General features: G+C 34.8%; 1 protein-coding gene across 1 annotated transcript; it reads right to left on the reverse strand.

Annotated features, from left to right (window-relative positions):
• Positions 1 to 3494: 3494 nt before the first annotated feature.
• Positions 3495 to 4111, reverse strand: LOC110622135 (14 kDa proline-rich protein DC2.15). Its single transcript, XM_021766544.2, has one exon. It carries the CDS (start codon positions 4107 to 4109, stop codon positions 3639 to 3641), a length of 471 nt encoding a protein of 156 aa, XP_021622236.1. The 5' UTR covers positions 4110 to 4111; the 3' UTR covers positions 3495 to 3638.
• Between the last annotated feature and the right edge of the window lie 10030 nt (positions 4112 to 14141).

Below are 14141 nucleotides of genomic sequence, written 5' to 3' on the forward strand. Positions count from 1 at the left end.
CCTCCACTACTCAGTTTGCAAGCATGAACTGAAGTGAGAAAGTAAAGCCCCTTTCTTTTCTCTCTCACTCTAATCAGAATCCTCGAATTTGGATCCTGTATAGCACATATTTTTTTAGTAAGTTGAATAACCAAATTTGAATTATTAAGAAGCTGAGAGACACAAATCAAATTGCATTTCAGCTTTGAAACAAAAAGAACTCATCGTAATTTTAAATTCCTGCCAAGCAACATGGTTCCTTCTTTGACTACCATGATTTTCTCTCTATTAGGTAATCCGACGGAGTATGGTGCAATGTCATGTAAATCACTTAAAAAACCCTTAGTTCTTGTCATATGATGGGAGGCTTCTGTGTCAATAATCCAAGGAAATTTTCTTTGGTTACCTGCTAACCTCTCATTGGTATTTTGATGAGAGTTTAACATGCCTAGCAGAGCATGCCATTTCTCGTCATTAAACCCGTTCAGCCCCTTTCAATATGCATCCGTCATTGCTTCTCGTCCAGTATCAACTGTAGCTGCTTGCACTGCGTGAGCACGGATATCACTTCCTTTGTTATATCCTCTTCCAGTGCCACGCTTTTGAGTATTGCCACGCACACTTGAGTTTCTATGAGGCCGAGCACCCCACCATTCTGGGTAGCCTATTAACTGAAAACAACTTTCAATGTTATGACCCTTTTGATTGCAATGAGATCAAATAGAAGTTTTATTTTTATCTTCTCTTGAATTCTGACCATTGGCCTAAATTGTGAAGCTTATGGGGTTATCCCGTTCATCTTCGCTTCTCGTCATAATTCTCACTCGCTCTTGCTGAACTACCATAGCATAAGCATGATTCAAATTAGGCAAAAGATCAGTGCTCAAGATATGGGACCGCACGATACTGTAACCTTCTTCATCCAAGCCCATTAGAAACTGATGAACTCTTTCTTCTTCACGCTTTCGCTCCATTTCAACGGCAAGATTGCATTTGTAGCATGCATATGCACACACTAGTATCTAATTATAGTTATTAATCTCATCCTACAAGGTTTTGAGTTTACATAGGACATAATGGATTGACCATCCTGCCTATAGTTTGTCAAATCAGATCTCAACTGCTGCATTTATGGTCCATTTTCAATTGAGAATCTATGCTTAATAATATCTTCCCAAAGATAATTCACCATTTTGGGGTGAGAGATAGTTGATCGAAGTATTGGATTAACGGTGTTAAATACCCAGAAAACTAACATAGAGTTAACTGTCCACCAATTTTTGAGTTCGGGTGCATCGTTCTCTGGTTGTTTGATGGATCTATCGATAAAGCCGTATTTCTTTTGGCTCTCAACGTAGTCCACATGGCCTTGCTCATTCTTCGTAGTTCTCTCTTTTTAACTGTCTTTGTGTAATCAATTTACTTGGGTTGCCAGTAGAATTTAGTGTATAAGGATTGAAAGAATTTTTCATTGTTCCTAAATTCTCCCCGTGTTTCTTTTCAACCTTCATGGCTCTGATATTATGTATAAACGGAGAATCGGACAATTTGAAAATGGAAGTTCTTGCTCTTTCATTGACAGCAATGTGACAATATATACACCAAGTTTACCCCTATTTAGGAAAATCTAAGAATATAAAATTTTCTATACAGTACAAGCCAAATTTTCTATGTTGTACAACTTAAACTTCCTATACTGCACAAGACAAAAAAAGAAAGAAAATATATTTACACACAAATCAAGTCTTAAACCGCTAGGTCGACAGATCGTCAAGACGTCAGACAGGTAGGAACGGGTCGATAGGTCGTCAAGACGTCAGACAGATCAGTACAGTTTGATAGGTCATTAAGACGTCAGATAGGTCGATGTAGGTTATTAAGAGATTGGATACTCAACGTATGATCTGACACTGGTTTTTGCCTGCCTGCCTTCCTTCCCTTTGGTCATCACTCGCTTAACATACTATATATAGACAGGCCAATGCTCGATCATTCCTTTCGTGGACCTTCACCGACTCCTCCTATTCCATCAATGAAGCCTGTGTCATGGTTTCCTGACGTTGCCGCAAGCTATCACGTAAATCCAGACCTTACAACTTTACCATTGCCACCAAATATAAGGAAATTAACGGATCAACTTCATATACGTAATGAGCTAGGTGTTCAGATTTCACATATTGGTGTTGCATCACTTCATTCTCTTACTGCTTTTTTTAAAAAATAAAAAATAAAAAAAAGAATAATGTTCTGCTTTTCCCGCATATGATAAAAAAATATATTCTCTTTGTTTAAAATTTCACTTACTATAATAGCCGTTTCTTTGAATTCTGGTCTACCTATTTTCTTGTCAAAGGATCGTATTGTCAAAAATGTACTATTTTGAAATATAAAAAAAATAGTGACAAATGCATAAATTTAACTGAATAGTCCAATTTAAATAATAAAAATAATTGTATTCACATACTTAATCTGATAGTAAGTATATTTGAATAAATTTGAGAGATTTCAAATTTTATTTTTCAATCTCCAATCTCCAATTCTTATTTCAAAAAAAATTATAAAAATAATTATTTGCTGATTTTGCTGTTGATGTTGTTTTATAAAACTTTTACATAATTATAAATTTATTTTAAAAAATAATAATAAATACAGTTTAGTATCATCTAAGATAAAAGTTTCATATAAAAAAGCATGAAATTATTGAAATAACATAATAATATAGATAGACCTTTTAGTACTAAAATTGAATTTTTTTTTTACCCAAATTTAAGTGGCATAACCCATTACCCATGAAACCACATTTTTATATATTTATAATTTATTTGTTCCTCAATTTAAATAGTTTAATCTATTGACTATTAATATCATTTTTTATTTAAAATTTATTTTTTAAATTTAAATCTTTTATGCATTAACCAAGAAACCCGTATTAAAACTTTTTTTTTTTTCATAATTTCAAGTAGTCTAATTATCATACCCAAAACTCATTTTTTTAAAATTTAAAATTTATTTTTCTTAAATTAGATAATTTAACCTATTGTTTCAATCAAATTCTTTTAAATAGATTTGTAACAAAATGAGTTTAATAATAAAATTCAATCACCTCTTCTATGGGAAAAGAATAATGATACAATAGAAAACTTAATTTTTATGCATATTAAAGGACGAGAAATTTTGAGATAAAGACAAGATAAGGTCACCTCTGGAATTCTTGATGTTGACAATGTTCAAAGTATAGAGACAAAAATGGATTATTATTAAAAATTGAAAAATAGTTATTTTATAAAAATTATGTATAATTTTAAAAAATTTCTTAATTAATACCTTTAATTAAAAAAAAAAAAAAACCTTTCACCATACAACTTAATTAAAATGTTTGAACATATATTATTAAAATAAAGACAAAATGAATAGCTTTTTTCTAAAAACAAATATAATTTTATTACTTTATGTTAAATTCAATTATCCTTGGAATTGAATATGCCGATACAAATGCCAATTTGGAAGAAAAATTCTATCCATGAAAGAAAAATTACCATTAGAAAATTATTGCTTAAATTCTTACGGCATGAGCCAACAAAATGGGAAAAAACAAATCCAAGAAACTGAAACATACAACATGAAATGATAAACTAGAAATAAGCAGAGACAGAATGCATTTATGCACACTTGAATCCTTCAGGAACCTTCTTCCCACAGTAGTTAAGCAACAAGCTCAAGTTCACAGGAAGGTTTAAGTTAATGCCCAGGACACTGGCTTTGATTGTAGTGCAAAGGCAAACAGCGGCTTCCAGATCAACAAGATTGCCGATAAGGCTGCAGCAAGGAGTCTTAGGTGGGGTTCCAACTGTAACACTCAACAAATCTTTCAACAGAGCGACACAAACGCCCAACTTTAAGGTGTCCTTTGGGCAACGACCCGTAATTGGTGTTGGCGATGGCTTGATTGGTTGAGTTGCATCATGGCCTTTTGGGTTTGGTGGTGGGCAATAGGTAGAGCTCGCCAAAGTGAAGAAGAGGAGATTGAAGGTGAGGAGAAGGGCAGCGGAGGCTGGAGCTCTTGAAGCCATGTCTCCAAGGATTCTTGATATGAGCTTTTCTTTTTTTAGCTTCAAGAGACTGATGGACATGGTGAAGTGCTTTAAGGGCTATATATAGATGGAGAGACTATAATTAAGCACTGATATGATGAATTTTTTAAAAACATTGAACATGACTCGTGTCTGCATAGTATTCCTGGCACCAGATCATAATGAATAATCATCTTAATAATATTCTTGAAATCTACTTTCGGCCACAGTAGATCGATCTATGGAGGCACAACCTGGCAATGCAGGTTGCAGAGTTTGGAGTTTTCCCTATTGGTTAGTTGGAAATTCTCTTCTTCACATGCCAATTATAAACTTGATTGCACAAGTTCTTTTTCACATCTTCAGTTTTCATCTGCTGGTTGACGTTTTCTAGAATTCTAGCTCTTTTTGGTGCATGGAAATATCGTTTGTTCCTCAATTTTAAACAGTTTATCTTGCAGTATGGCAGCCTTTGCAGATAGGAACTGGGAATAACGAAATCCAAAATGAACTTTTTTTTTTATTGAAATGGACCAAAATGAACTATTTACCATGCTTCTAAACTCGAGAGATCCGCATTTGTCTGTAAATTGAAAATCATTGAATTATTATTTATCCAATATACTTAATTCGACTCATATGGTCCGTTTTTTTTTTCTTTGAAAAAAGCTACATAATGTAATAGATTTTATATTTTCTTTTATGAAATACAATCGATTTTAAATTAAAAAAATTATAAATACATCGAATTTATATAAAAAATGAGTGATTTTCGCATTTACTTTTAGTCTAATGTTAAAATACTTAAAATTTTTATACGCCCACTTTCTAACCAGTAAAAATCGATATAATTAGAAAAATCGTCAGAATTCCACGTGAATCTAGATATAATGAATAATGAATATGTATAGCTTGTTAAATTTTAAAATGTTAAAATATGAAATAGAGGATTGATGTTGAATTATAATATATTTATATTAATATTCCGATTAAAAGATTATATATACCCCAATCAAAATACATCCGTTAATATATAATTTATATATTATTTTTTAAAATTATAAAAAATTATAATCTATTTTCACTAGATTTTAAAATTGATTAAACGAAAGAAAGGATAATACTAAAAAATGTAAACAGTTAGAGTAGATCACAAAATAAAATTTATAATATTAAAAATATGAGGAGAATACAATTTAATTAGTGAGCGGATAAATAAATAATAAAAAAAATAGATAAAATTTTAATACATAATAATTTAAATAAATATAATTTAATTCAATTAATATAAATTAAACTGAATAAAAATTGCTAAGATATCTCTGCTGGAATAATGAATCTAAAATTATAAATGTGATAAATAAAATTCGCATATACTCGTAACATGCAATCTGCTCGCTGATAATGTTGGCATCTATAAAATAAAATAATAACAATTTGAGAGCAATATAATCATCTTAGACTCTATGATTCAATATTAATCCGAAAGTAAATAAAATATTGGTTATACACATGTTTAGAGTTATTCAAGAGATGACGACCTGACCCTAAAGGATGTGTATATATCAAGTACTGTCCTAAAAATAGTATAAATATATGCTAAACACACCCAAATAATATGTGTATATCAAGCGTTGTTTCAAAGAAAGATCATATAAATATATGCTAAGTCGAAAATAAATTACATGTCATTGGGGTGTTATTTGTTTGGTGCATATACAGATTTAGCGTGTAATCAATCACATGTCATTGGACTGTTATCTATTTATTAAATTTTATTTTCATTAATTTAAAAAATACGAATTCATTTTATCTATTTTTATTTTAAATAAATAAAAATATTTATCCACTCCAAACAAAATAAGTTTAAATATTCTCACTCCTATTATTTATACATTTTCTCGTAAAATTAAAAATAATATATTAAGAATAAATAAATATTCAAAACAAAAATATAAAATATGAAATACAAATTCAAATATTAAATATATATATTTTTTAAAAAAAATTCAGCCGTATTCGGTATAACTAAATTTCTTACAATTACATAGTCTAAAAAATATTTAATAAATTATAAATATTATTTAAATTAACTTATAAAAATTATTAATTCTACAAATAGAATCTCATTAATTTAATATAACTAAAATTTATCTTTTTTAATTTTTAAATCACAAAAATTATTGTATAAGGGTCGAGAAAATAAATTAAATAGTAACAATATAAATATAAGAGATAAAACTTACCCATTAGTTTTGCGGAAGAAATTATTGAATTTACTGTTAGAATATTAGTTCAAATAAGAATATAATTGAGAATTTTAAAAGTTTATGAAGGTTGAGGGTAAAAAATTTAAATTAAAAATGAATTGTTTTTTTTTTTAATAACAGATAGAGGTTCCGTTTCTTCTTCGTGAAAAAAGAAAAGGGCTTTGATTTGGAGAAGGTTCTTGAAATCAGAACTCTTTTTCTTTTCTTTTTGATGACCGCCAGACTTCCTCTACCCTGAACGAGGTCGGGCTCAAGAGGAGAACAATGGCCCAAAACCCATCAAACCCTCCTTAAGCAAGACCGACCCAGTGTCTCAAGCCTCAACCCGGACGTGCGGGGTAGGCCGGGTCCACCATGAGCCCGGGTCTAATGAGAAGAAGTCCAACCCAGTGAAGTGATGTGAGAAAGAATAGTATGTCCAATCACCTTGCAGCCCTGTCCGTATGCGCGCCGAAGAGAATTAAATGGCTGCCTGACATGGAGAGGAGTCCTGACACATCCGTATATACGGAGCTGAGTGACAGAGATAGCTAGCATTGTAGCAGAGAGGCAGAGATACATGACGAGCAGACAAAAAGAGGGGGTTCTTCTCTTCTTCCTTCTTCTTCCTGAACTACATTTTTCTTTATTTTTCTTTCTGCAATTCTTGCCTATCCATACTACTCTAGTTCATAAAATCTGACTTGAACGTCGGAGGGTCTCCACCGGGGCATCCCCGGTAGACCCCTGACCATCTTTCTTCATTTTGCAGATTTCTTCTTCGAATCAAGTATGGAGGGACCCATATGATGGACCAAAAAGAAAACCAAATCTATCAAATGGAGCAGAAGGAAGACCAGATTCATCAATTGGCGCCGTCTGTGGGGACGAAAGAGATTTTACTATTTCTAAAGTTCCTAAAGTCACCCATTGAGATCCACATGAAGGTATGAAAGTTTGTGCGAAAAAGAAGCTGGAGATTTACAATAACCCAGCTGAAAGGAAAGATTCAGCTGGTTCAAGAATATTTTGATAGTCTTTCAGATAGTTTATTTTAATGTTTATTAAATTTTATTACTACTAACTTTTTCTTTGAAACCTAGTGAAGTGAGACTTTAGATCAAAATACTTATCTATGACTATAAAATTTTAATCTTTTCTATAAAAAGAAAAAAGAATGAGTGACGTATATATTTGTTGAAATTGTGAGGTCGGTTGTACATATGTTGTAAAGGTTAAATGAGCAGGTCGGCTATAAGTTCCCAAGTTAGCAAGTTAGAGAGAAAATTAATAAATAAATAAATAAAGGATCTGCGAGAAAAAATAAAGCAGGTTGGGTAGATTGGACAGCTCTCTGACTAGACAACAAATAGGTGTCGTACTGCACAACAAAGAATGAAAAATAGGTCAGCGGAAGAACTCAGGTGAAAAGTCGGTTGGTTGGAATAACAAGATCGGAAAAAGCTTGAGCTGCCAAAGATGCATCGACCTGAGGAGGAAATCACTGATCTGGTTGAACTCCAACAAGTGAGGTCGGCGCGATGCTGAAATGGACCACTTGTCAATGCAGATAGTTGGACATGATGGAGCCAACACCACATGTCTGCGAATGAGGAAACCACAACCTTCAAGAGTTCAAACAGACACCACCACCAGATGATCAACTTTCGAGTGAGAAGGCTCCAGTAGATCACACTCAACAGGTCGGAGAAAGAGCCCAGACAGGTCGATAAAAAAAAAAAGAAAACGACTTCAGCGAACCAACGAAAGGTCCCCAGTAAACATCACGAGCCCGACTGGACATTGAACAACTTGAATAAATCAGGATTATACTTAATAGTGGATGGACTCACGCTTGAGATTGAACACGAGAAGTCGAATAGATGTATGCCTGAGGTCGGAGTCATATTTGAAGTCGGTCTCGCATTCCTGGTCGAATGGCCGTACTGTCCTCAAGATTCAAATTAATAAGTCGGCTGGATTGGGTGAGTTGGGAAAATGGATTGGACGGCTGGTCGAAGTAGCAGGACTGAAAAGAGCTCGGCAAATCCAATAATCACCGTGTTGTAAGTGAAAGCACGTCGGCTTAAGAAGGAATCACTGGTTGAATTTTACTAAAGTCAACAACTTTGTTAAGAGATTACACATTAAAGTCGGACCCGTGCTCAAAATTAGATCCGTGCTCGAGATCGAAGCCCTGTTTGAGGTCGGACTCACATTTCAGGTCGGATAGGATGATGTTGTAGAGCAGCCAGGGCGCGATTCATAGCCATCCAACTTGGTCGGACAACAGCGCCCCTCAAGTATCGGTGCGATAGGGAGACGACAAGAAATTATCAAATACCCAAGCTGATCGAGGAAGGATTCAGGTTGTACCTGTTGGCCGACTTGAAGACGAGTGAAATTGGAGTGCGGCCACCACCTGGGCTCGCTGAAGTTGAGCGAGTCGTGCAGCATGCTAGCCAACTTGGGAATTACATGTCCAAATCGACAAACAGACGAGCTTGTTAAGGCTGAGAGGACTCTCCTGTGGAGAAAGACCCAATGGCCATGCAGGTCTGCATTTGCTCAGTTAGAAGGAAAGAGGTAAGAAAAGCTTTATTTACAAAATAAACTATTAGTTTGGTTGCCAACACATCCTTTGAAATACTGGTGTTGTTATCTCCTGAAAATAAAAATAATAATAATATATATAATTTTATTACGTAAAATATTCCTCGACTGTTATAGTGAAAGGAGAAAATTAAAAACAATAATTAATTATCTTGTTTACATTAATAGGGAGACCATCATAATTTGTCAAGTAAAATAATTCTAACTTATTTACCTCCAATGCCATTGACCCATTATTATCATCATTGAAAGGGCAACCTAGGCATTTTGTCATGATCACAACATTGCCATCAAATTATAAATAAGCAAAATAGAACTTAAATTTCAAAATTGCCTCTTGCTGTGTATACTTATTATTTTACTTTAGAATTTCAAGACTGTTTTTAGTTACTGACAATTGTCTTTGATTAATTATTATTGAATATAAAGGATTTTATAGATTATTAAAAGATATGCTTTGCATGTAAATAATAATGCTAAATTTAATTAAAAGTATACTTCTCTGAGTTTAGATATCTTGATAATTGCTTACATAACATTAAAATTCAAGTATTGTCATGACAATTTTATTATTAATGTTAGTATATACATTCCTAAGAAAAAGATAATATATTTTATGGATTGAAAAACTTTGGAGAAATTTACACATGCAAAATATTATTTATTGAATCTCTAAATTGCATGAGTTAATATTGTTAGTTAGAGATAATATTTACATTCATCTGAAATATGAAACTAAGTGACATGTGCGACATATTATTTATTGATGAATATTATTGAATTAACAACGAGCATTCTCGTTATATACGCTGCGTGCAAGCCTTATTTTGCAGAAAAAATTCTGAATCTTGCGCAAGACCTCAGTGAGGTAGGTGACCGGTCTCTGAAAATAACCCCCGGCACCACAAAACCGGCTGAGATGACGAAGCGACAGTAAGGCCAATGAGCCTGAATCCCATGCAAGGCTAAAGAGTCTGGAAGCGACAGTAAGGCTTAAGAGCCTGAATCTTGCGCAAGACCTCATTGAGGTAGGTGACCGGCCTCGGAAAATGACCCCCGGCACCACAAAACCGGCTGAGATGATGAAGCGACAGTAAGGCCAATGAGCCTGAATCCCATGCAAGGCTAAAGAGCCTGGAAGCGACAGTAAGGCCTAAGAGCCTGAATCTTGCGCAAGACCTCAGTGAGGTAGGTGATCGGCCTCGAAAAATGACCCCTGGCACCACAAAACTGGCTGAGATGACGAAGCGACAGTAAGGCTAATGAGCCTAAATCCCATGCAAGGCTAAATAGCGTGGAAGAGACAGTAAGGCCTAAAGGCTTGAATCTTGAGCAAGCCCTCAGTGAGGTAGGTGACTGGCCTCGGAAAATCAACGCCAGCACCACAAAACCGAGCTGAGAGGATGAAGGGAACTATTCTTTTACCTTTTATTAAAAAAATATCATATGCTCACAGCAAACAGCGGTATACGATGACAACAAGCAAAAATAACTCATAAGAACACAGTTCCGACCTCACATAAAAGATTGGGGCACTGAACCAGAATGAAAAGTTAAACTCCGACCTCCCAAAGGAGCTCGAGTCATAAGGTAAAGAGACTTTGATCTCACACAATAGCCAAAGGCACCAAAATGCCATGCCGATCTCAAGAAAATGAGCTCGATACTGGTAAATCCAATAGACAAACCAAATTAAGGCGAGGCGAATCCTAAGTAAAACACATACCAAGATAGAGAACCAAACAAAGAACCATGGGCAATCATAAGAGGTACTGACCTCGAGAATTGACCACTGGCACTAAACCAGCTTAGCTAGCCTAAAGAGAGGTCTAAGAAGCAAAGAGCCCGAAGAACGCTCGAGGGTAGACAGCCCAGAAAATACTCGGGGGCAAAAAACCAACTAACTGAGACATATCCAAGAACTAAATGATAAGATAAAGAATCAAGAAGACAGGAGCAATGTAAAAGGCCGAATAAACCATTCTAAATGACCGGATGGGACAGCAGAAAGCCCTAACTCATTAGGATACAAAAGAATCGAACCGCAGTATGGTCAAGTCCAAAACAGATAGTTCGACCTCTTCAATCCAGGGCCGATCTCCCCAGAAGCTTGGAAGGGCCTTATGTCTGTACCGACAAGGCTATAAGCCTATAAAAGAAAAGTTAAAGCCAAACAAACAAGCAGTCAGACTGAAACACAGCTCGTATAAGGCTCGACAAGAAAGCAAGAAATTAAGTCTGACTTCACAAAAGAGCTCGGGGCACCAAAGTGAAGAAAGCAAAATTCCGAACTCCTGAGCTCGTAGCACAGGCAGCATCATAGGCTATAGGCATAAAAGCCTAAGCAAAGAACAAAAATCCGAGCTCCTTAATCCGCAATACGGACGGACTCACGACAAGTAAACAACCAAGCTAAATAAAGCTAAGTATAGAAGATATACCAAAGAGCCGAGCTCCCTATATGAAAAGGCCTGCAAATGTAGAAACACACAAAAGGATAAACGAAAGCGAGGGGCCGTGCTCACAGCTCGGATTAACTCACAGTAAACAAACACTTAGTAAAGATGACCTAGGAAGAGGAAAACAACAAAAGGCCAAGCTCCCTATCCCGGTGGAGCACACAGCTCAGACCGCACTGACTGCTAGAAGGTTACATCTAGAGGGACAAGATGTCCGAGCTCGTAACAAGAACAATATTTAAAATCGTCTAATGCGGGGCATTTATGCAAATAAGACATTTCTTTAGGTATTATATATCCGAGCTCGCAGCATTGACGATGTTACATTCTCTGGGCCCACAACAGTAGATATTGTCCGTTTTGGGTTTGAGGGCCTTGGCCCAGCCTTCCCCTCACGGTTTTGTTTCTGAGGGTTCACGCAAGCGTCCTTCCCCTCAAAACGCGTCTACTGTGGTCTCTTGGGGCTTGCCCTTATAAGGCGTCCCCCCTCCTTACCTCTTTCCGATGTGGGATACTTTCAATCCACAGACGAGGTCATAAGCTAAAAATAGAAATGCCCTCATGAAAATAAGAAAAATTCGCAAGTCAGAAGCTTAGCTAGACGCCGAGCTCTTAGCCCGGGTCAGTTCGACTAGCAAAGTCCCAGTAGAGATAGCCTGGTCCATCAATTAAGTAAAATTGACAAAGGCAGAAGACAGTCTGAGTAAAAAAAAATAATAATAATAATAATGAGGTACAGGCCGAAGTGAAATATCATTCATCATCAAATACATATCTCCAAATCGCCATACATTCAAACATCAAAGTAAATAAATAAAGAAATAAAAGGGCAAGGAAAGGACGCTTTTGACAAGAGCAGTTCTCGGTCCACGTGGTCATAAATGGAGTCTAGAGATTTACCCCCTCGTCATTCATGTAATAACTGCCGATGAGGTAAAGGGGCAATTGATGACCGCCGGGCTTCCTCTACCCTGGGCGAGGTCAGGCCCAAGAGGAGAACAATGGCCCAAAATCCATCAAGCCCTTCTTAAGCAAGACCGACCCAACGTTTCAAGCCTCGACCCGGACGCGCGGAGTAGGCCGGGTCCACCATGAGCCCGGGTCCAATGAGAAGAAGTCCAACCCAGTGAAGTGATGTGAGAAAGAATAGTATGCCCAATCACCTCGCAGCCTTGTCTGCATGCACGCCGGAGAGAATTAAATGGCCGTCTGGCATGGAAAGGAGTCCTGACACATCCGTACGTACGGAGCTGAGTGACAGAGATAGCTAGTATTGTAGCAGAGAGGCAGAGATACATGACAAGCAGACAAAAAGATGGGGTTCTTCTCTTCTTCTCTTCTTCCTTCTTCTTCCTGAACTCCATTTTTCTTTATTTTTCTCTCTGCAATTCTTGCCTATCCATACTACACTAGTTCATAAAATTTGACTTGAACGTCAGAGAGTCTCCACCGGGGCATTTCCGGTAGACCCCTGACCATCTTTCTTCATTTTGCAAATTTCTTCTTCGAATCAAGTATTGAGAGACCCATATGATGGACAAAAAAGAAAACCAGATCTATCAAATGGAACAGGAGGAAGACCAGATTCATCACCTTTTAATTCATGGATTTTTTCTTTTTTTTTTAACATGGTCGAGATATGATATTTAACATTTTAAATTTTTATCAATCGTCTAATATTTCAAAGTTTATAAGAATTTTTATTTAAACTTCAAAATCAGTTAACTTAGTACACATATATAACGTGTCAGATTTCAATATTTATTATTGAACAATGAAATTCACATCTCTTCCAAAAAGAGAAGTGTGTTTTATCGGGTTTTTTAAAGGCTTATTAAGGATGGCCGTTGATAGGAGAGCTGTGGTGGCGGCAGTCTCTGTGTATTAGTACTAGAGTTAATTGTTTAGTTTTGACCTAGCTAGGTTGATTTTCTTGTAATCGGCTTTTAGTTTTTCCTTCATTTATAGGCCTTCTTTATTTAAAGGTACAAGAATGTCAAACAATAAAACTCAATAATCTCAAAATATTTTTGACGAAATTTTTACTATCTTAACTCGTGCATGGCCACCACCATTTTTTATTAATCAAATAGTCATGAGAGATCAGATCTCATGAAATCTCATCAATTATACTATTAATTGATCTTTGGTTTTCAACCGTAAACCATTTAGTTGCTTCAGATTTAATTTAATTTAATTATTTTTAATATTATTAATATCGTATAAATATAAAAAGCCATTTAAATGAAAATCATTTATTTTTTATATTTTATTAAAATAATAAAAATAGAACAAAAAATATAAACATTAAAAATATCATAAAAATTAAATAAAAATGATTGAATTGAAATATTATATATTAAATTTCTAATAATTGAAACACAAAAAGCTAATTAATATTATATCCAAACCAATAAAAAATTAAAGAAAATAAAATAAAATTAGGACTAAAATATGATAATTCATAAAATAGTTATTTTTTCAAATAAAAAAATTAAATTAAATATTTAAACTGATTTAATACTGTAATTTAACCTATTTTATTAATTCAGATTGGATTTGATTTATCAATTTTCAATAGCTTCTCTTTTTTAAAATGCGGGATATTAATATGGACAGATATAATAAAAGCATTTACAACATACATTGAACAAATGCTCATGTTAAGGAGTATTCCTTGGCTATGAACGTTTATATTGGTTATGTAATTTTCTGTTTTGGTCATGATTTTTTATGTTTTGATGTTTATTGCTCTCCTCTTTGCTTTCAGT

The sequence above is a fragment of the Manihot esculenta genome, chromosome 1 (genome assembly GCF_001659605.2).
Source record: "Manihot esculenta cultivar AM560-2 chromosome 1, M.esculenta_v8, whole genome shotgun sequence".
NCBI lineage: Eukaryota > Viridiplantae > Streptophyta > Magnoliopsida > Malpighiales > Euphorbiaceae > Manihot > Manihot esculenta.

Bases quoted from the DNA above. Each gene is read 5' to 3' on its own strand.
- LOC110622135 (XM_021766544.2), bottom strand. From the start codon at position 4,109: ATGTCCATCAGTCTCTTGAAGCTAAAAAAAGAAAAGCTCATATCAAGA.